The sequence below is a fragment of the Dendropsophus ebraccatus genome, chromosome 1 (assembly GCF_027789765.1).
Source record: "Dendropsophus ebraccatus isolate aDenEbr1 chromosome 1, aDenEbr1.pat, whole genome shotgun sequence".
Classification (NCBI taxonomy): domain Eukaryota; kingdom Metazoa; phylum Chordata; class Amphibia; order Anura; family Hylidae; genus Dendropsophus; species Dendropsophus ebraccatus.
This window is the reverse complement of record NC_091454.1, coordinates 196,899,720-196,922,583: the sequence shown is the minus strand read 5'-3', so window position 1 is coordinate 196,922,583 and position 22,864 is coordinate 196,899,720. Positions and strand designations below refer to the sequence as shown.

Here is a 22,864-nt window from a genome sequence, read left to right as displayed (position 1 = left end):
TATGAATAGGTACAGGTAAGTGAGTGCAGCAAGGGCTGTAGCCCCGCCTCCAGTGCCCCAAACCACCTCATTAACCTGAGGATGAAGGTAAGGAAACTATCTTCTTCCTCCGTGTCTCCTGCCCTATGAGAACATAACAGCAGGTTAGACTCTTCTAACCTGCTGTTAGTTTCCCTTTAAACCCATTACATAGAGTGTTTTGGTTTGTGATATTTATTGGAGTCCTGTGTAAAACGTGTTAACGTGTTTGTATAGTCGATACAAATAACCTCTCCTACAAACGGAAATAAACTATCCCTCTAGTGCAGGTATAGGGAGGTACAGCCCATGTTTTCCTTGCAGCCCTAGGCCGCTCAGTAGTGATGTTTCAGCATCATGCCTGGGCAGCCCAACCAAATGGGAATTGAAGTTTTAAAACAGCTGAAGGGCCGAAGTTTCCTCATCCTGCTCTAGTGCCACCTAGTGGTAACAACTGTCCTGGAAATATGATCCATAAAAAAGACTTGAAATGTCACTACTAGCGTTGAGCCGTCTTGCCCAACTGTTTGGGTTTAGCAACGTTCTCTGAACCTGAACACTCTTAGACTCCCGGAGGTTGGAGAAGCTCTGCTATACCCATGTCCGTTACCCATGAAGACCAGGAGCCATATTTCATCATGCTTATTTATTTAAAATATTTTATCTTACAAATATTTTATATACATTGTGTTTATCGCTCACTTATTTACACGAGCCGTTCCGGTGGAGAAAGTCCTGTAGTGCTTGCGGAGGAGCACCGCCCTGTCTATGTCCCTGCGGTCCTCTGGGCTGATCCGTCTCCATTTTATTACAGAGCAAAGGATTACACAGATTTTGCCCAACCCCAGGCTTGAGGTAAACATGTATACGGGTATAAAAAAAAAAAACATCCCTGTTTTATATTACTTTTGCTTTTTTTACACATTAGGAATAATAAAAAAAAATAATAATTTGGGTTTACTTTGCATTCTTGAAACGTCTCATTGCTTCTTGTGAACCGGTTCTATATGGGATATATAAAACCTCATAGACAATGGCTGATTTTTATTGTCACCACTTCACCGAAATCTGAAGCCTGTATTATAAGAAATAGTCAAGCGTTTGTGCAAGAAGTTATCAGTGGTGCCAGTCACATAGGATCCATATATACTGTATGGGGGAGATTTATCAAACATGGTATAAAGTGAAACTGGCTCAGTTTCCCCCAGCAACCAATCAGATTTAATTTTCCAAAGAGTCTGTATGGAATGAAAAGTGGAATCTGATTGGTTGCTAGGGGCAACTGAGCCAGTTTCACTTTACAGCACTTTACAGCATGTGTGATAAATCTCCCCCTATGTGCCTATATATAGTACGTCACATTATTTCTAGTGAACTCATTTTTCAGTGTATATACAGATAAAAGCAACTCAAAAAGTTCTGAGGTCCAGAATCACGTCACATCTTCTATAGTCCAGAACTGGATTCATGGCTTTATAGGTCTCCGGGCCCATATCCACATTGCGTGCTTGCTAGTGATCTAATGTATAGATTCCAGTAGCAACCAGCAGAATTATGAATACAGCTCTGGGCTATAATATAGATATAATTTGTGTTCAGCACTGAAGAAGATACCTAGATATATAAACTGTAAAATGATGTTCAATGGTGAGCATAGGCTGCAATGCTGTGTCGCTAAAGCACCCCTTTATGGAATACAGACTGATGTAGTGGATGCAGACTTCCTGTATATTTGGATCATTTCATTGGTATTAGTGTACATAGAGTTGCCTTATTAAGATGGTGCAGGCACGGCCGCTGGGCATGCTCAGTGTAGGCCATTTAATATGTCTTCCCTGCATTGCTCCAGAGTAGTAGTTGAATATGTAGTCCACACTGTAGACTTTGCTTGTAATGCATTGTTGCTGGTTGTGTTGGTAACACTGTAATAGATCACCACCGGGATGCTCTCCTGACGCCCGGCTGTGCTGAAGGTGCTAGAAGAGTGGCTTCTATGGAGACTACAGAAGGTCATATGCCCCAGCAGTGGTTGGAGGTGGTGCAGTCCTCGCAGTAGAGCTGTAGTAGTAGGGAGAACCTAGGAGGCAAAATGGATATTTGTCAACAGGGTAGCATGTATAATAAAGCATCACTGTCATAACAATGCTTGGTAACATCCACAGAATGGGTAGAATAATGGCTGCCCATGTGCACCCAGCTTTGTTCATAAGGGGTTACAAATTTACTGCAGTCTTGGTGAACAATCCAGTGGTCAGATCCCCACCGATCTGCAAGTTATCCCCTAACCCGATTATAAGAAATAACTTGTTGAAATGAGAATACCCCTTTAAGTCCATTTTTTACCAAGTCTGTAAATGGGGTACTCCAGTGAAAATCTTTCTTTCGAATCAACTTGTTTCAGAAAGTTTTATATACATTTGTAATTTACTTTTATTTAAAAATCTCAAGTATTTCCATACTTATCAGCTGTCGTATGCCCTACAGGAAGTGGTGTTTTCTTTTCAGCCTGACACAGTGCTCTCTGCTGCCACCTCTGTCAATGTTAGGAACTGTCCAGAGCAGGAGAGGTTTTCTATGGGGATTTGCTACTGCTCTGGACAGTTCCTGACATGGACAGAGATGTCAGCACTGTGTCAAGACTGGAAAAAAAACACACCATTTCCTGCAAGGCATATAGCAGCTGATAAGTACTGGAAGACTTGGAATTTTTAAATAGAAGTAAATTACAAATCTATATAACTTTCTGAAACCAGTGGATTTGAAAGAAAAAAGATTTTCACTGGAGTACCCCTTTAAGTTTCCATTTATGTTGGATATAGTTGAGTCTGCGTGGTTGAACCCCTGCAGATCAGATACATATCATCTATCCTGTGACTATATGTTGGGATAAGTCCTATAAAGGGGGTTTTTGCAGATAAAAATGGACTTCTTTTCTTCCAGAATCAGCACTTGACCTGTGTGTGGTATTGTATCTTAACAATTCATTTGAATGTGGTTTAGCTGTAACACCAAACACAGTCTACGGTGGCGCTGTTTCTAGAAGAAAAAAAAAAGTTTAATCCCCAGAGAAAGAGGAAAGTATATAATATAGCATGTAGCACCCTCTCTCTGATTGTCACCCCCTGTAGTCTAGGGGTCCTCCTAGCTTTAGGTGAAGGGGGAGCCTTCTGGTTAGGGGGGCTAGCAGATCCTCAGCCTCCTGCAGTCCACTGCTGTAAGTGGCAAGAGGTGAACATGTTGGGAATGATTGTACGTGGCTTAATACGATGTCTCTTTTGTGAATGAGTGCAGAGAAAATCCTATTATATTTAATGTACTCACTTAGAAGGCTGGAGCCGGGGAAGCGCCAACTGTCTCCATATGCTGCATAGGCCCCATGGCTATAAGTATTACCAGAGTAATCGCTTCCTGCTGAGAAAACAAGAACTGTCAGGTCAGATGGAACAAAAGTAGTAACATCTCACCCAGAGCATGGCAGCTAACACCGTCCTCGTAGCCCCCTCCCGCACACACATAGCCACGCTAGGACAGACCTCCGCTGCCACTGCAAATTATTATCCCATACAGAATAAAATGTGATCATACATCTACAAAGACAGAGCACCTTCTCCCCTACCATCCAGTTCATTTACACACAGGTTAGAGCTAGGATAGTAACTAAATCAGATTTATAGCATATCCACCTTGTAACGTGCCATACAACCATCACCATCTTACTAAATGACTGCATTAACCAAGACCCTGCTAGTGCCGCACACAAATTTATGGCGCCATCTGGTAGACAACACGGACAGGATTTTCGGAAGATGTATATGTTAAAGGGGCTGTAAAGACATAGCCGTTTTCTTCTAAAAACAGCACCACACCTGACCACAGGTTGTGTCTGGTATTGCAGCTGAGCTCCAGTATGGCACTGTCGCACAGCCTGTGGCACTGTTTTGCAGCCATGTTTTTCTAATCCTGGACAACTCCTTTAAAGACCACCTGTCCTCACATGCTGCCCGAATGACAAGTCTTTAGAGTGGTCCCAGGATGATTCCCCACACTCTACCGGCCTGGCTTTATAGGTGTCTGCCTATACCCAAACAGGAAGAGATCTATTATTCAAGACTGATGGCGGAGGGAGAAGGTGATGTCAAAATTTGATCAGTCAAGGTTTGAGTGTTCAGACCCCCATATTCTTAAAGGGGTTATCCAGTGCTACAAAAATATGGCCACTTTCTTTCAGAGACCGCACGACTCTTGTCTCCAGTTCAGGTACCCTTTGCAATTTAGCTCCATTCACTTCAATGGAACTGAGGAGCAAAACCCCACCCAAGCTGGAGACAAGAGGGGTGCTGTCTCTGGAAAAAAGTGACCATGTTTTTGCTGGATAACAACCCCTTTAAGATAGGCGGGAAAAGCACGTAGCTGTGCGATTCTCTCTTCCATCTGCTGTGATCTCTGTCTCTCCGCTCCATAGACTAGAATGGAGCTTCTCTCTCACAGCCAGACATTTGGGTTGCTTCCTATAGGGCTAAGCCATATACAGTAGTGGGTAGAATTTGAATGCAACGTGTTATAAATCACATTTTTTGACCAACTGGGATGATGGGGCCGAGAATTCCACCTGCTATGGCGATAATCATAAAAATATGATGGCCCAACATTAGTGTGAAGCAGGTTCAGCAGCGTTCTCCGAACCCAAATACTCTGCATTTGACTCCCGGCTTCTGGAGAATTTGGATGCAGCCCAAGGGAGTCCTGGAAAATATGGATACAGCCATAGGCTAGATTCACATTATGTAAAAACAACGGCCATATTTCATAACGGCCATTGTGCAAAAAAACTGCTGTTATTTCTCAAACCACGGCTGGTGTTATGAAATACGGCCGTTGTTTTTATATAGCGTGCACCTAGCCTATGTTTTTTCTGGCAGCACTAGGGTAGCATCGAGCTTCTCCAGCCGCCAGCGTCAGATTTGCAGAACGTCGCCGAACCCAAACACTTCGGCAACTCCGCTATCCAACATCTTTTCCTCTCACAATGACCCACTCCTTCCCGTCTCTAATGAAAAAAAAATCTAGAAGGATCTAATCCCTATAGGGCCATCTATATTGTCGGACGGTATCAGACCATAAGCCACAAGGTGTCTTAAATGGAGCTTAAATGTGAACGCACCACAAAGGCCGCGCATCATTGTGTGCGGGATGGCTGCAATGAGTCACGGGTCGGCCATTATCATCCTGGCATTTCAGGGGGGACCTTTTATACTGGCGGTACTAGATAATTTGTCCTCTTTGTGCATGTATGGGCATGTAGATTACAGGCTGTTGGGAACAAATCCGTCTCTCGCACACACAGTTAAAATATAACTGCTCTTTTTTATTTATCTTGACCAATCTCATTTCACGCTCCAGGAGAGGAAGGAGGGTGTGCACGCGGGTGTGGGGAGCCGGGGAGGGGGGGTAGAAGTACTTTATATTTTTAACGCTGCATTAAGCGCGTCTCCGTGGTAACACAGTAACACGCTGGCTCAGCAGGTTACGGAGCTGTGAGCCGAGTGGGTGGGGGACCCGGGGTTCTGCATTTCTTTTTTTCATTTAAATGTACCTGCAAAGGTCACCCGGGGTCAACCCCTCCAAAAACATATCCTAATTTATAAACTGTGGTGACTCGGCCTGGTTTACACATATGTTTTATCCCCGTGTCCTCCTGGGAAAGGCATTAACTGCGTCGGGGACTGATACATTAAAGGAATTCCAAATGAACAAGATCCGAAATGAACCGAGCGTTTGGATCCGCAATAAATCCCTCTTCTAACATTAAAGTCATCGGATGACGGATTGGGACAAGTGATGCACAAAAAGTAACCATTACCGGTGACTGTACTGTAGATGCGTAACCGATCTGTCCTTTCCCTCCATTGGCTTTAATGGGAAGGAGAAATACATGATGTTTGGGAGCTGATTTTTTTTATGGACATATATATTAATACTATGAGATTTCATATATATATATATATATATATATATATATATATATATACACACACACACACACACACACACACACACACATACATACACTGTGATTGGCATTGTTATGGGGGCACTGTGGAACCCCAGTGCCATGTTACCCCTAGACCAAATCCTGTGTCAAAGGACAACTAGCCATACTGTATAAAAAGACATTGATTACATACCGGCAACCATTCCAGCAATGGCGGATGAGGCATAGTTTCCTTGCCCGCTGGGTATGTGTGGTGGGTACCCTGGTAGTGTGGATCCTACAACATCACGCCCTGGAAAAGAATTGGCAATTATTGTTATGCCCGATATCCTTATACAATGTGTAGAGTTTTTGGCCTCAGGTATAAAACAATCTTCATAAATAATAGTTGATTTGTAACTATGGGTTATAAGGACATATGTAAGGATGTGGAGCTCTGTCTCAGAAAACAAAGCTCTGACATATATATATAATATATATATATATATATATAATATATATATATATATATATATATATAAAACACATATACTGACGGGCTTGTCTGGTGACCACAACCTAGGCCCGGATTCCCTATTTGAGTATATGGGCATCTATGAGCCAGACAAAGATGTTGGACATGCACAGCTCAATATCAATGATGGGTGCTAAATGGTAAGTATATAAACCAATATACCTATACCAAAGAAAAAGCTATGCCAAATTTATATACCATAGCACACCAAAGAGTATGATAAATAAAAGTACTTTATTATGACAGGTATAATGTTAAAAGTCAATGATCCCACAAACTTAAAAACAATTAAAAACATATAACACACATGGGGGTACCCAGTATGGTACCAACCACAATGACACCCCAGTCTGGGTATATCGCACACCCTGTACAAATAAAGTGCACGTGCATCACCACCCTGTTGCTTGTATACTCATGGTGACATCTTATTACTTGGTCTGGTTTTCACTTCATTCCTTCTAAACAACCCTTTCCTCATCTATTGTTTACAGTGCTTATTTCGTTAGTATTGTGGATTGTTTGTGTAAACTAGGACTTATAATTGGTTATTTATACATTGCACGTGCACTTTATTTGTACAGGGTGTGTGATATACCCAGACTGGGGTGTCATTGTGGGTGGTACCATACCGGGTACCCCCATGTGTGTGTTATATTTTTAATTGTTTTTAAGTTTGTGGGATTATTGACTTCTAACATTGTACCTGTCATAATAAAGTACTTTTATTTATCATACTCTTTGGTGTGCTATGGTATATAAATTTGGCATAGCTTTTTCTTTGGTATTTTCTACGAACCAGAACGAAAATTAAAGATATGGGTTGCAATACAGTGGCATTTAAGCCTTTTTATTAGAGATGAGCAAACTTTACAGTAATATCGGTATTTGATTTCTTCAGTCTGGAGAAGATGGATGCAACCCCCAGGCCTGCCTGGAAACATGAATACAGCCTATGGCTGGAGGGACGCAGGTTGTGCACCCAAGTCCTACAAAATTCTACAGCGATTAAAGGCTGTATCCATGATTTCTGGACTCCTTGGGGCTGCATCTAACTTCTTTAGCCATCAGTAATCAAAAGCGAAACAATTTATTTACAATAGTTTGACATAAATAATATGCATATTTGGTACTTCTGCGAATAAAGTATTCCTTATACTGCACTACTGTTGCCTGAAAATAAATTACACATTAGGCTGAGTTCACACTATTTTTCTTGCAATGTTTTTTCATCCGTTTTTACAAAAAAAAGGATGGAAAAGCCGTAGCAATTGTGTGCATTAGTTTTGATCCGTTTTTCCATTGACTTCCATTATAAATAAAAAGGAAGCTGATCTTATTTTTGTGTATGTTTAAAAAAAAACATGCATTTTGATCCGTCTCTTTTTAATATGAAAGTCAATGGAAAAAACGTCTCAAAACGGATGCACACAATTGCATGTTTTTCCTTCCGTTTTTTTTTTCTTTTCCAAAAACGGATGAAAAAAAACGGATTGCAAAAACGTAGTGTGAACCCAGCCTTAGCTGTGTTTTTCCCAACCCCCACCAAAAAAAGATTGACCAATAAATCATATATATTCCAAAATGGGACCAATAAACACTACAACCCATCCCTCCCAACCCAAAAAATTATTATTAACCCTTGATGACTGCCGACTATCTCTTGACGGCACGTGGTGTGGTATGGGCTGGATTGAAGGAACCTTTGATTCTTCACATTTAACCCTTTTGTCGATGCAGTCCATGACTGCAGCGTGATAAAACGAGGATTGCCCGCTCTGATTGGGTCACCAAGTTTTCCAACGACCCGATCAGACATCTGAGAATCGCTCCACAGTCATCCCTGGGGACCTGGAAAGGACCCCAGGACGGGCTGTCTGATGAGTCTGCTGCAGAGGCACCATAAGGGTAACCCTAGCAGGAATAAACAGGAATAGATAATACATTATAACTATGAAATAAATGTGTAAAGAAAGAAATGTAACAAACTAATAAAGTAAAAAAAAAAATTATGGAAAATTTATTTTAAAAAGTGATTTAGTGTATAAAGAACATTTTATACGGCACACATTACATTAAACCACTTCTTTATATTCATGTCATAAACGAAAAGTTTACATAGTGATTTATAAACCAGCAAGTAATTACAATTTTGTCTGCTCAAACATGGGGAGGCAAAAATTGAAGAAAAAAAAATGCCCATTAAAGGGGAACTCCAGCTAAAAATATTTCAAATTTACTGGTGTCAGAAAGTTATACAATAATGTAAATTACTTCTATTTAATAATGTCAAGTCTTCCAGTACTTATCAGCTGCTGTATGTCCTGCATTAAGTGGTATGTTCTTTCCTGTCTCACGCTGTGCTCTCTGCTGCCACCTCTGTCCATGTCAAGAACTGTCCAAAGCAGAAGCAAATCTACATAGACAACCTCTCCTGCTCTGGACAGTTCCTGACATGGACAGAGGTGACAGCAGAGAGCACTGTGTCAGACTGGAAAGAATACACCACTTCCTGCAGAACATACAGCAGCTGATACCAGTTGATTTTAAAGAACTTTTTTTGCTGCAGTACCCCCTTTAAGGTATTTTCAGTCCTGGCCATAAAGGGGCTAATAAAGACAATTATTGTGAAATACTAATAAGTAAAAACTCAAACAATCTGGTATCACTGCCTTTATACTGACTCATAGAGTAAACTTAAATTGATATTTTTACTGCATGTAATGTGGGGTGGGACTAAGAACAATGATGGGATTCCTTTTTTTATTGCAGACCCTCAAAAAACCCAAACACATAATAAAAACAAACAGTAAATTTAAAAGAAAATTATATTTATAAAATCATTTTGTAGGTAAAACTGAAAAGCATTATTCTTATGACTATGGCACCTATGATCATACCTGTAACTGTGTGACTGGTGAACTGCCCGTACACGGAGGCTGCATGGGAAAACGCACTGAATGCCGGAGCAGCCCCCACTGCTGCCGCCGATCCGATCGGCTGCAGATCCAGGAAAGTGGGACTACAAAGCGATGGTGGGGTGGAGCTAATGCTGGAGCTATCTGATATCTCTTGCTTAATGGCGAATGATGACAGTTCTGCGATGGAGGAATGAAATGGAGATGGAAGGGTTAAAATGAAGAAGAACGGAAAACTTGAAATGCAATAAGCGATGGAAAAAAATGAATGCAAGGGATTTTTAAGATCAGATACATGAGACTGATATGGTTCTGCCATGGTACATGCAATAGTTTTATATATACAACATGGTGGTGGCGGACCCATGTTATTTCATCTATGGCGTATTCCAATTTCATGCCCGTGAATAGCGTATATCTAACATAGAAACATAGAAGACTGTTCACAAACAATCTGTCCATCTAGTCTGCCCGTTTAGTATTTCCTTTCTTACATTCACTTACTGTAGATTTACCTACTACTTTGTTCCAAGCATCTACTACTCTTTTAGTGAAGTAATGTTTTCTGTATAAATACTCAGGCTACTAATGGAAGTTTCACACAGAAATTCCCATACAATCCCTGTTTAGGACACCTCCACGTTAGGCGCAGATATCATTGATGGGCGTTGCAGGTGTCTTTTTTTGCAGCCACCAAAGGATAAAGAATACAACTGTATCCGCCAACCAGGTATGTGCCCGATTTAAAGGTTTCCTCTACTTTGGACAGTCCCTTTTTGTTACAAATTTCCCTGCCCATCACAGCGATCAGCTGGAATCTGGACAGGAAGTCAGGGCTCAATTGGTCTGCAGCGCCACCACAGGTGAAATAAAGCATTACACCGTCCAAAGAATGTAATAGGCCGTACATGTAATACAGGGATATGCTGGATACTGTAGAATATTAAAAAAAACAACCTTTGAACCTGTATTTTCTCTATGGACAGCCCCTTTAAAGGGGTTATCCAGTGCTACAAAAACATGGCCACTTTCTTTCAGAGACAACATGACTCTTGTCTCCAGATCAGGTGCGGTTTGCAATTAAGCTCCATTTACTTCAATGGAACTGAGCAGCAAAACCTGCACCCAAACTGGAGACAAGAGTGTCTGGAAGAAAGTGGCCATGTTTTTGTAGTGCTGGATAACCCCTTTAAGTATTGATTTTACAGAGTTGTAAATGTCAGAACCCTGTTCTATGCCTGGTTGACCAGTCCACCTACCTGTCAGAGCGGAGTAGCCCTGGTGTGCGGAGAGATTTCTACCCAGAGCAGCACTGGAAGACGTTAGAGCAGATTTTCCATCATCCATCGTGCTGTTTAGCAGCGGTAGCGGATACAGAGCCTGAAACCGAAGTCACAGATAGTGGTTACTGACCTGAGTTACGTAATGGGATAATATATGTGTATATCTAGTGTTAGCCGGTTATACTGCTCCAGCATTGCCTGCAGCTCAGGAGAATGAGGTACAAGACAGTGATAATAATGTCAGTGCGAAACATGAACCATAACATCGAAAAAAATAGAATGCAACCTGTATACATTCAGATTAATGATGGTATACACTCCATTAAATAGAGATAGTAGTAGTATCAGGATAGTGAGCTAAGTAAAAGCATGCTATACTTGTGGGGTTTAAGGTGAAGTTGTAATATATATATATATATATATATATATATATATATATATATATATAATGTCTGTATCACTCACTTGTTCAGCTTTGCTGTGACTGGCGGAGGGATACGATTCAGGAAAGTGTTGTCTCTGAAATGGGCACTCCAGGCCGTCCATAGGGTGCTGAATATAAGCTTCTGTCCGCATCTGTTTCCGGCTGAGACCCCCACTGCCCTGAGAGTCTATGCTGAGTCTGCAGCTGTCCTGATCACCTGGGAACACCAAAAGAAACTTCAATGTAGTTACCTCTGTAACCCATGTGCTGTACTTGTACTTTACTAATTAGTAATCCCTTTTCTATATGTTCCCTGATGAAACTATTATTACCAGATGGATAAAACACGTTGGAAAACGAATTTTTTTTTAAATTATCTACACGCTGCTATTAAATGGATTGTTTAGCTGTGAGCCCTTAGACAGGGACAAGTGTCCCTGTCTGATGTCTGTGATTCTGCCCTTATGATATTAGGGCCCTATTACATGGGGCGACAATTTGCCCAATCAGGCAGAACCGGATAGATCTCGTCCTGTGTAATAAAGACAGTGATCAGCTGAGGAACTCTATGTAGGGATTCCCTTGGGATTGTCAGGAGAAGGACAGCCTTCAGTTTGGGGTCATCCTTATCAGGACCATAATTCCAATACAGCAGGGTCTTTTGGGCAAGATGGGTCAAGAACCAAATTGGGACTATCTTTGTTATTTATAATTTTTTTGTCTTCTAGCCAGAATATGTGATTGACTATACCTTTATCTGCTGTCTATGTATATTATATAAGGTAATTAATCACAGTTTTGTCTTTGGTATAGTTTTTCCTAGGTGAGTACAATGAATTGTTGGGCCTCACACAATCGCTGAAGGTCTTTGGCTACCCTCTTAAACTTCTTTATATCAGGTTAAATCTGTGTATTATCATTACATGCATATATATATTTCTCCCATTAGCTCCTAGAAAAGTCTATACAAGTTTATGGAACATAGAGTTATATATATGGCAAGGAATTATACTCACTGTCATCCAGCTTTCGTTTACCCTCTGTTGTTGGCTGAGAGATCCCTAACAGACCACTGATAGAGTAAGTGGATCCCAGGGAGTCTGAGTGCGGAGACTCAGGAGGTGTCACGGCCGAGCTTGGAACTAGGATGAAAAAATACAATATAGCCAAAAGGTAAGGTTTCCTCTTATGTATATGTATTAGCCAATATATACAGTACACTAACAACCACCAGCATTAATGACTTGGAATGTTTCCTTATATATAATAATAGTTTGCTAAATGACTGTATTTGCAAAAATATATAACTTGACGAGTCCTACAAGTATAACTATATTAGTTGAGATGAGAATACTCCTTTAAGAGCTATAGAGGCCGGGCTGAGCTACAACATTCAGTTTCCTCCACTCCCGCTCAGGATTGATGTCTTAGGTTTGGCTTCAAGCTCTGAACATGGCAAGAAGGGGTGGGGGAGGGAGGAGGTTGCATGTTGTAGCTCAGCCCGGTCTCCATGACTCTTTAAAAACATGGTTTTATTACTTTGCAAACGGCCATCAGCTAAGAGAGAGGTATCAATGTTCTCCCCATCACCTCTGCATTTCCGAGCATGATATAGAGGTAACAGATTTCCTTTAAATGGCTGATGCCAGGAATAGGTAAGATAGGTTGGTAATTTATGAGTTATAAGCTATGTAGTTAGCACTTACTTAGAGAATGTCCGGGGCTTAGAGACTTTACACAGCTCTCCATGGGCAGATTAAACAACTGCTGGACCTTTGTACGGATTATTCTATAAAGAGTAAAAGAGAAAAAGATGGAGAAACGTAGAGTGAAACCGTCAACCGTAATGGGCAGGGGCTTAATAAAGCTTTCCTTCACTTTGGGTAGATGCCCTGGTCAAAGCAGAGTAGGTTGTTGGTGCCCCTTCTACCTTGGCATTCTACTCTGGGGTGTATGATCTGCCAGCCTCCTTAGCTGTGCCTGATAGAGGCACAATGGTGGGTTGGCACCCCTGATAGAGGCACCATGGGTTGTTGGCACCCCTGATAGAGGCACCATGGGTTGTTGGCACCCCTGATAGAGGCACTATAGTTTGTTGGCACCTCTGATAGAGGCACAATGGTGTGTTGGCACCCCTGATAGAGGCACAATGGTGTGTTGGCACCCCTGATAGAGGCACCATGGGTTGTTGGCACCCCTGATAGAGGCACTATAGTTTGTTGGCACCTCTGATAGAGGCACAATGGTTTGTTGGCACCTCTGATAGAGGCACCATGGTTTGTTGGCACCCATTATAGAGGCACAATGGTGTGTTGGCACCCCTGATAGAGGCACCATGGGTTGTTGGCACCTCTGATAGTTGCACAATGGTGTGTTGGCACCCCTGATAGAGGCACTATAGTTTGTTGGCACCCATGATAGTGGCACAATGATTTGCTGGCACCCCTGATAGCAACACAATGGTTTGTTGGCACCCTTGATAGAGGGAAAATGGTTTGTTGGCACCCCTGATAGAGGCACTATAGTGTGTTAGCACCCCTGATAGAGGCACAATGGTTTGTTGGCACACTGATAGAGGCACTATGGTTTGTTGGCACCCCTGCTAGAGGCACTATGGTTTGTTGGCACCCCTGATAGAGGGACATTGGTTTGTTGGCACCGCTGATATAGGCACTATGGTTTGTTGGCACCCTGATGATACCCCTCATGTATCTCCCCGTATGCTCATGGTTGCCATGTAGGAATTGTACTGTATTGTCAGTCAGCATAGACTAGTATTTGCCATTCTCTGCTGTTACCTGTTGATGGAGCTGACACTGGGCACGGTGTCGTTGTCGCACACGCCTTCTGCCAACAGCCGATCCCTGATCTCCCAGGCAAACATGGTGGGATTTTGTCTCTTGTAATCTCCAATCTTCTCTACTACTTTGGGAGTGGCAACTTTAGGCTTGGAACCACCGATGACTCCTGGTCTGATACTGCCTGTTTCATAGTACCTACTCCAATACAAAATAAGATATAATTACCCAAAACCAAAAGCATTCATCTTCTCACCATGGTCTATCCATTGGCAACCGAGGCCTAGAATAGGCACCATAGAAGAAGATGAGCAACATTAATTATTTTGCAAAGGTTTGCCTGATGTAGACATATTGTTAGACATATAGAATAATTAAAAGATCAAAATTAGACACTGGTTTACTGATCTAACCCATTTTTTACAGATTTGTAAATTCTTAAAAAACTAATTCTTCCAGTGCTTATCAGCTACTGTATGTCCTTCAGGAAGTGCTGTATTCTTTCTAGTCTGACACAGTGCTCTCTGCTGCCACCTCTGTCCATGTCAGGAACTGTCCAAAGCAGTAAAAATCATCATAGAAAAACTCTTCTGCTCTGGACAGTTCCTGACATGGACAGAGGTGGCAGCAGAGAACAGTGTCAGACTAGAAAGAATACAGCACTTCCTGCAGGACATAGAGCAGCTGATAAGTACTATATATATATTTATTCTGTAAGGCTGTTCTAGCTCATTGCCTTACAAATGGCCAGCATCCAGTGACAAGAGGCGCAAACAACAGGGTGGGATGTATATATGTGGGAGTCTCTATGTAAGTTGATGATCACAAAGACATAAGATAAAGTTGTTTACAGGGCGAGTGTCTGGCCTATTGTAAGAAGCATCGGAGTCCTCCCACCACTCTGTGACTACACACTAAATGTCTGTGACTACAAATGCAATTATGTCTATTTATGACCCAATTAAAGCTCTATAAAGAGCCGCCATATCAATAACCATTTACTGCATCCGTCACATTCAATGAAACAGGGGCAGGTTTTACCGAATCAACAGGGTGGGCATGAACCAGGGGTAAAGACCCCTAACTCCATCTAAGAAAGTCATATTGACAGATAGCATATTCATTGGCGTCATTGTGTATTATACAAACTAAAGCAGCCCATATGTCATATAGCAGTGATGGAGCCATTAGTGGGGGCAGCCATTCACCGACCTCTGACCCTAGAAATTTACCTGTTCTCAGAACACATTAGTGACAGCTAAGATCTGTATCATTTCCATTCACTAGGGGCTAATCTGAAGGACATTTACTACTCGGTAGAAGAGAGTCTCAACCGAAGATGCTAGACATATTCAATGTTTGGCTGACGGCTAATGCTCCAATTCACCCCATACACATGAACACTCGTCTCAGCTGAGCAGTCATGTGTTCAGCACTTCAAATTGAATGTGCCAATCCTTCTCTCCTGAACATTATCTGTTGGGGGAGAATTGTGAGTCCCCCATACACAAATGACCAGTACGCAGCGGTCAGACATGCAGTCTGCCGCCATATTCAACCCTATGAGTGTGATAGCCAAGTACTGCCCTTGTGTCTTTTTATCCCCCTAGAAACAATGGCCATGATCTATATCCAGTTTTGTAGATTAGCAATGGCAATGAGCTGTAATACCAGACGCAGCCCATAGACAAGGGAAGCACTGTTTCTAGAAAAAAGGAAAAAAAGAACCATCGAGTACAACCTCTTTAACCAGGTGATTTATTATCTCCTTAGGGACGTAAATCTAGAGCGTGTATTATAATAGGGAAACATTTTCAAGTAAAGAGAGCTATGTATATTACTATAGACTGATCTTCTGTCTCCTTACCTGCCCAGGATCTTGCTCACACACCCGTGACTGACCCTCAGCTGCCGCGAGATGTCACATGGACGCACACCTTGGTGCGCTAGATCTACAATGCGCTGCCTCACCACCTCTGGAAGGGGGCGCCCATTCACAAAAGCCCCACCTAGTTGATTAAGTCCGCCATGACCTGAAAAAAAAAACAAATGTGTTAGTCTAAAGGTTGTATTGGACCCAGGCCATATATCTGCTTTACCAGACTTTTAAGATAAGAGCAATAAATTGAAAAGCAGGAGCCAGCACCATAGAAGTAAAATTCAGTCCTTTATTATAAATCAAATAAAATATCCTATGCATGGAGTGGACAAGTGAAAATTGGAGGCAGTTCACACATAGGAGGCAAACCAACATGTTTCGGACATGGCTCTTATTCATGGTAACATGGACGACTTCCTATTTTCCCTTGTCTGCTCCATGCATATGATGCTTTAATTGCTTCATGGGTAAAAAAAGGACTGGATTTCAATGCTATGGTGCTGGTTTTTGTAAAATTAGGGAAGGCCTCCATTGTCAGTTTTACTGGTGGGCCCTAGGTTCCCCAGTCCAATACTGGTCATTGCCCTTCCTGTATGACCATGATCACTGTTATGGAAACAACTGTTCGTCTCCATGTAAATGGTAGCTTTAATCTGCATTATGACACTAGCCTTACACTGGCCAACCCTAATCCCCCCTTTCCTCCTTTCCTGCACATCTTCCTTCGGAAAAGTCCATATTACTTCAAAAGACAGGGCCGGAAACAAATCTATGGAGTTGGGGTGATTGTCAGGGATATTTATGGCAGGTTAAAAAAATCCTCATTCGTTGGCTGTACATCTCCCCGTGTAACAGAAGACGTGTAGCCAACAAATGAAGAGAGCAAAGGGCTGCACGAATGATCTAGTGATTGATCCCTGTGATCCTGCCTGCACGATAGTGGCGCCATGTAATAGATTCCGTAAATGAGCACCGATCTATGTGATCAACATTCGCAGCAGTTTGCATGTGTAAATACCAGCCAACAATATTAAGATTATGGTGACAGGAATTTTTAAGAGTAATGGGTTTAACTTGCTTGAGATAAGCAGTGTCTGATAGACGCTTACCCCTGTTCTACAATAGATATAACACATTGTTTGGCCGACTTGAATAGACATGTTTTTTGGGGGAGAAACCGTAGTTTGGTTGACATTTATGTCATCTGCCATGATAGCCTCTTCTCCTTCTCCAGTCTACCACTGACATGTACCATGGATTATGTGTATATATGTAGATAACTATCAACCATTTCACTGTACAGGGGTGTCAACCCGTGGCCTTCCAGCTGTTGCAAAACTACAATTTCCATCATGCCTGGACAGCCAGAGCTTTAGCTTGATGGGAATTGTAGTTTTGCAACAGCTGGAGGGCCTGAGTTTGCTGGTGGTTTAGAACATAGAACCTGGCAATAAGGAGCTGCCCATAGCAACCGTCACTTCCTTCTCTTTCTATACTCCGCTGTTTGGTTGCTATGGACAACTGCGGCCATCTTTACATTATCTTGATCAGTAATAGTAATAGATCCAGCCTAACGTCTCGGGGTGGGGCATAGACCATGGCATACGTGGCATGAATAGAATGAACCGCTGACCTATATGCAGTGAGCTGGCGGGTCCTGTGCAGCCTCTCTCTGTGATGAGCTCTGTGGACAAACGCATTGTTTAGAGACAACAAAACTGAGTTCAATGATATCAAGACAAATGGATGACAAGAGACCCTCACATACGTATTACAGATGAGCGCAACTTGAGCATGGCTGAAGAAGTTGGTTGCAGCCCTAGGGAGTCCAGGAAAACATGGATCTCACCTATGGCCTATGGCTGTATCCATATTTTCCAGGACTCCCTAGGGCTGCATCCAGCTTCTCCAGCCATTTGTAATCAAATACCGAAAGATCGGACTCAAGTTGTGGTCATCTCTAGGCATTATTACATAGCTATAAAGCATAATCATCACTATAGATGTCCTCTGTTCACAAGACTGTCGGAGTTACCAGTAGTCAGACCCCCACCAATCAGCTGGTTATCTCAGTTTCTGTGGATGAGGGATAACCCCTTTAAAACTAACACTTTTTTATTTTACTTAAAGGGGTTGTCCAGGCTAGCTTCTCCTAGAAATAGCACAGCTCTTGTCCTCAGTTTGGGTGTGTTTCTGCAGTTCCACTGAAGTCAATGGAGCTAAATTGTAATACCACACACAACCTGAGATTATCTGGTGGTGCTGTTTTTGCAAAAATAAAAATATTTATTTTTTTCTAAACCTGGATAACCCCTTTAAATGATATATTCACCTTTATATATCACCTTAAATTATTTAGATAGAATCTATGATGTATATAAAAAGCTGAGTAACTTTGTAAATACATTGTCTTACTAAAATCTGGATTTGAGCCCAGAGCTGCATTCACAATTCTCTTTGCTTCACAGCTGAAATCTGTTTCTTTTACATGTGCTGTTTTGATCTCGTTTTTGAAGCCCTTGTCTGTAGTGGATTGTAAAAACAGTATATCTAAAAAAAATGTACTTTTTTGGCAACCACACCACAGTTTAGGCTTCAAAAACTGCATGGAAATGTCAGATTTGAGTAACCAACCCCAACCAAGTTATAAAAGTTCCGCTAAGCCACTGTCAATAAGTCTGCTGACTATTTCTAATAGCAGAATTGTGAAGGCAGCTCTGGGCTACACTCTTCTTAATAACAGAATCTTTTGGTACAAAATGAACACATATGTGATAAAATAGAAATAAAGGCGACACACCGAATCATATAGTCCATTCAATAACTAATAATATGGATATTCATGAAGTGTTAACTAAATACTATGAAACAGTTGGCTCCAAGTGTTGAGGAACTATAACTTTCAGTATGCATACCCTGTTTCTCCAAAAATAAGCCCTACCTCAAAAATATTCCCTAGCCTGATTTTGCTAGGTTTTTTCGAGTAGGCTTGAAATATAAACCCTACTCCAAAAATAAGTCCTAGTTACAGACATCACAGAGACGGTGAATAGCCCCCCCCCCCTGTCCTGGACAAGTGTCCTGCTACCTCTTGTCACCGCAGAGCAAAATCCACTCACTCGCCTCTGTGTCCCGCTCCAGAGTCCACAGATTCTAGCCGAATCTACAAATGGATCTCTGACTGCTACACTGTATAGTTACCCCCACACCCCCAGAGTTCAAAAAGAAAAAGATACTCTGTGAAGTACAGGAAAAGGGTTGTTGTTCATGGAAAAAAAGACCTACCCTAAGAACAAGCTTTAGACCTTTTTTCAGGGAAAAAAATATTATAAAAAAACTGTCTTATTTTCAGAGAAACACAGTATATAGATGTTAATTTATAGGGGTTGTTTAAGATTAAAAAAAAAAAAAAACATGGCTTCTTTTTCCAGAAACACATGTTCAAAGGTTATTTGTAATATTGGAACTCTAATCCACCCCATATAGTGACTCCACTACACAGTGTTCTCTATACCAGTATAACAAATTGGTGGTGATTCCATAGTAAGGGTCCTATTACACGGAGTGACTATCAGCCGAACAGGCCGACAACACTGTGTAATAGAGTCAGCGTTCAGCCGATGAACAAGCAAGCGCTCATTTGTCTGCCGATCGAGTTGTTTTGACACAATAAGAAAACCGTCGGCCATCGACCACACGTCTCACCGTGTAATAGGGGACGTGCTGCTGAGGAGTCATGGCAGCAAAGGGCCGCACCAATAAATCCACATCACTTCCACAAGAATATAAGCAAAATGCAAGTGTGCATGGGACCTTAGTAGAAGACATACAATCTGTTTTTTATCAACATTTACATAGATTGCTGCGCCAAAGTGAATAAAGATTGTGCGGATAGGATTCCTCCAGATGTCGCTCTCATGTGATGGTTATGTGAATGACACCAGACGGCGTCAAGATTCAGCATCTGGTTATTAGATTTTGTGTGGGAATGCTGCAGATCTGGATTACTTAACGGATAAATGGTGCTGGGAAGGTTTTGGCGGCATCTGGCTGGTCGGGAAATTTCTGCAAATATTCAACATTTTTATAGGGGACCATTCAATTTTAAGTAGATGGGAATTTTTGGATAGATCTTTCCCTAACAAGCAATGTCAAATTATTAAATGTTCTTTAAAAATAATAGAGGCCTACCGGTATACTATATAAGGGGCTATTACAGTACATGAAACTATAGCAAATTAATATATAGATCTTGGGTCATATTGGCTCAACAGGGGCAGGAGGATATTCTAGTGCAAGGATAGGGAACCTACTACCTTCAATCTGTTGCAAAACTACAATTCCCGCTCACCAGGCATGATGGGAATTGTAGTTTTGCAGCAGCTGGAGGACCGATAGTTCCCCATCCCTGCACTAGTGGGCCCAAGCCCTGAAATGATACTAGGCTTTCACAATAGTCAACCCCCTGAGGCTCAACAGAGATAGTGATGCAATATAAATGGACATAGGCCTGTTTTGTATAGATACTGATATTAACTGATAGAAACTGATGGTTTTTACTTAAAAAGGATAGAAAACCTGATGACAACTGATGCCTTTTTGGCATCAGGTGTGACACCAGTTGTAGTCAGGTTCGTACAAAAAAACTGAAACAGATGCATCTTATATATGTAAACTAGGCCTTATGGGGGGGAGATTAAACAAACATGGTGTAAAGTGAAACTGGCTCAGTTGCCCCTAGCAACCAATCAGATTCCACCTTTATTTTTCCAAAGCATCTGTGAGGCATGAAAGGTGGAATCTGATTGGTTGCTAGGGGCAACTGAGCCAGTTTCACTTTACACCATGTTTGATTAATCTCCCCCCATAAGGCCTAGTTTACATATATAAGATGCATCTGTTTCAGTTTTTTTGTACGAACCTGACTACAACTGGTGTCACACCTGATGCCAAAAAGGCATCAGTTGTCATCAAGTTTTCTATCCTTTTTTAAGTAAAAACCATCAGTTTCTATCAGTTAATATCAGTTGCCATAAATTAGTTGTAATCAGTTTTTTTCCTCTACAGCATATAGGGGCCATCTATATGGCGGGCAGCAGCACTACAGGGGGCCATCTATATAGGAGGCAGCAGCCCTCTACTCTGGGCAGCAGGACATGGGGACATCTCCTAGAGCAGGGGTAGGGAACCTCGGCTCTCCAGCTGTTGCAAAACTACAACTTCCATCATGCCTGGATATCGCAGACATGATGGGAGTTGTAGTTTTGCAACAGCTGGAGAGCCAAGGTTCCCTACCCCTGTCCTAAAGGGAGCTCTACCTGTATAGAGCAGCTGGGGGGCTGCCCCTCCTGCCAGGGCCCACTCTGCTGCAGGGCCAGGGTCACAAGGGTTAATGGGGGGCAGGGACATCTCTTTTTGGAGCGCTGGAGGCATAGGCTGGAGGATGCATAATGCATGCGTCTGTACACAGGATGCCTCCAGTGCTCCATAGACTTTAATGAGTGCGGTGCCGGATGAGGGAGCTGGCCGCACGTCAGAAAGCTGTGGTCAGTCCGGCGGCAGATTTATGAGATTGCATCATCCAAACTGTCCCATTGAAAACAATGGGATCAGTTTAGAGATGCGTTTCCCTCTGGTGCTTTTCTACTGCACCGGAGGGAAACGCCTCCGGATTGCCGGATATATATAAACTAGTCCTAACTAACCTAGACTCTTATCCTCCCTGGTGGGCTAAATTGATACCACTATAAGAGTGAGGCCACACTGTCAGCTACATGTGGGCAAAATGCAAGACCTTGAATTTGCCAACAAAATTGTGCTACCATTGCCTAACGCTTTGGCTGTCCAGGCATGATGGGAGTTGTAGTTTTGCAACAGCTGGAGAGCCAAGGTTCCCTACCCCTGCTGTAGGTTGTACGGGAGTTACACAGGCACACTACTATACAGATGGCATGTGGGGAGAAGGGGTTATTGATTCACTGGGTCTTCTCTCTCTCCCCCTCTTGCACATAGCTCTAGCTAATGGTGCGTTTACACAGAGAGATTTATCTGACAGATTTTGGAAGCCAAAACCAGGAATGGATTTGAAAAGAGGAGAAATCTCAGTTTTTCCTTTATGACCTGTTCCTTATTTATAGTCTGTCCCTGGCTTCAAAAAATATGTCAGATAAATCTGTCCGTGTAAGGGTCCATGTAGTCCCCGATTGTGTATAGATGGTTGACCCTATATGCCAGGGGTAGGGAACCTTGGCTCTCCAGCTGTTGCAAAACTACAATTCCCATCATGCCTGGAGAGCCAAATCTTTTGCGATGGCTGCCCAGGCATGATGGGAGTTGTAGTTTTGCAACAGCTGGAGAGCCAAGGTTCCCCACCCTGCTATATACAGATAAACCTTTATTCCTAAGGTACTTGCCTGACCTGGACCGTAACATACTCCCAACGTGTTTCATCCTGCTCCCTGGAATCCTCAGGGGAGTTAATGCTTATAATATGCTTATAAAATATGCAGCATTAATGGAGTATTGGACATTGAACTTAGTTTTAAATGGCATGGAGATACCCCTACAATCTCACCCTAAAGATGGCCATAGACAGGTGACAAATAATAACTGTTAAGGGTTGTATTTTTTTTTTTATTTAAATTTTTATTGAATTTTTAATTAAGTTTACAAAAAAAAAAACAAGTGTGTAATCCCTGCCTTATAGTTGTTCATATTGTAGGAAATACTGTTTCCAATACTGTTACTATTGCCCCTATTGCCCTGGGATACTGTTACTATTGCCCCTATTGCCCTGGGATACTGTTACTATTGCCCCTATTGCCCTGGGATACTGTTACTATTGCCCCTATCCTTTTTCCAGGGTGATAGTGATGTAATGACTTTAGGGTACTATTACATGAAGCGATTTTTCGACAATCAACAATTAACGATAAACGAACTCAAACGACCGCTATCGCGAACGACCTGAAATTGTTCACGCAATTATACCAAACAATGATCATTACTAATGATCGTTATTGCGTTCGTCACTGCGTT

At 42.0% G+C, this 22,864-nt stretch overlaps 1 protein-coding gene across 5 annotated transcripts in view; it reads right to left on the bottom strand.

Annotated features, from left to right (window-relative positions):
* Window positions 1-663: 663 nt before the first annotated feature.
* PAX8 (paired box 8) overlaps window positions 664-22,864 on the bottom strand; it is a 29,296-nt gene continuing 7,095 nt past the window's right edge. The window contains exons 2-12 of one of the 5 annotated variants that reach the window (XM_069943823.1): window positions 17,460-17,510; window positions 15,815-15,980; window positions 13,948-14,148; window positions 12,856-12,938; window positions 12,166-12,291; window positions 11,191-11,366; window positions 10,702-10,822; window positions 9,425-9,622; window positions 6,204-6,302; window positions 3,340-3,429; window positions 664-2,095 (exon numbers count right to left, since the gene is read on the bottom strand). In XM_069943823.1, coding sequence (XP_069799924.1) covers window positions 2,019-2,095; window positions 3,340-3,429; window positions 6,204-6,302; window positions 9,425-9,622; window positions 10,702-10,822; window positions 11,191-11,366; window positions 12,166-12,291; window positions 12,856-12,938; window positions 13,948-14,148; window positions 15,815-15,980; window positions 17,460-17,510 — 1,388 coding nt within the window. In that variant the 3' untranslated portion in view covers window positions 664-2,018. Of the gene's footprint in view, window positions 2,096-3,339; window positions 3,430-6,203; window positions 6,303-9,424; window positions 9,623-10,701; window positions 10,823-11,190; window positions 11,367-12,165; window positions 12,292-12,855; window positions 12,939-13,947; window positions 14,149-15,814; window positions 15,981-17,270; window positions 17,327-17,459; window positions 17,511-22,864 lie in introns of those variants that run through there. The other 4 variants (XM_069943843.1, XM_069943833.1, XM_069943852.1 and 1 more) reach the window with 4 other exon arrangements.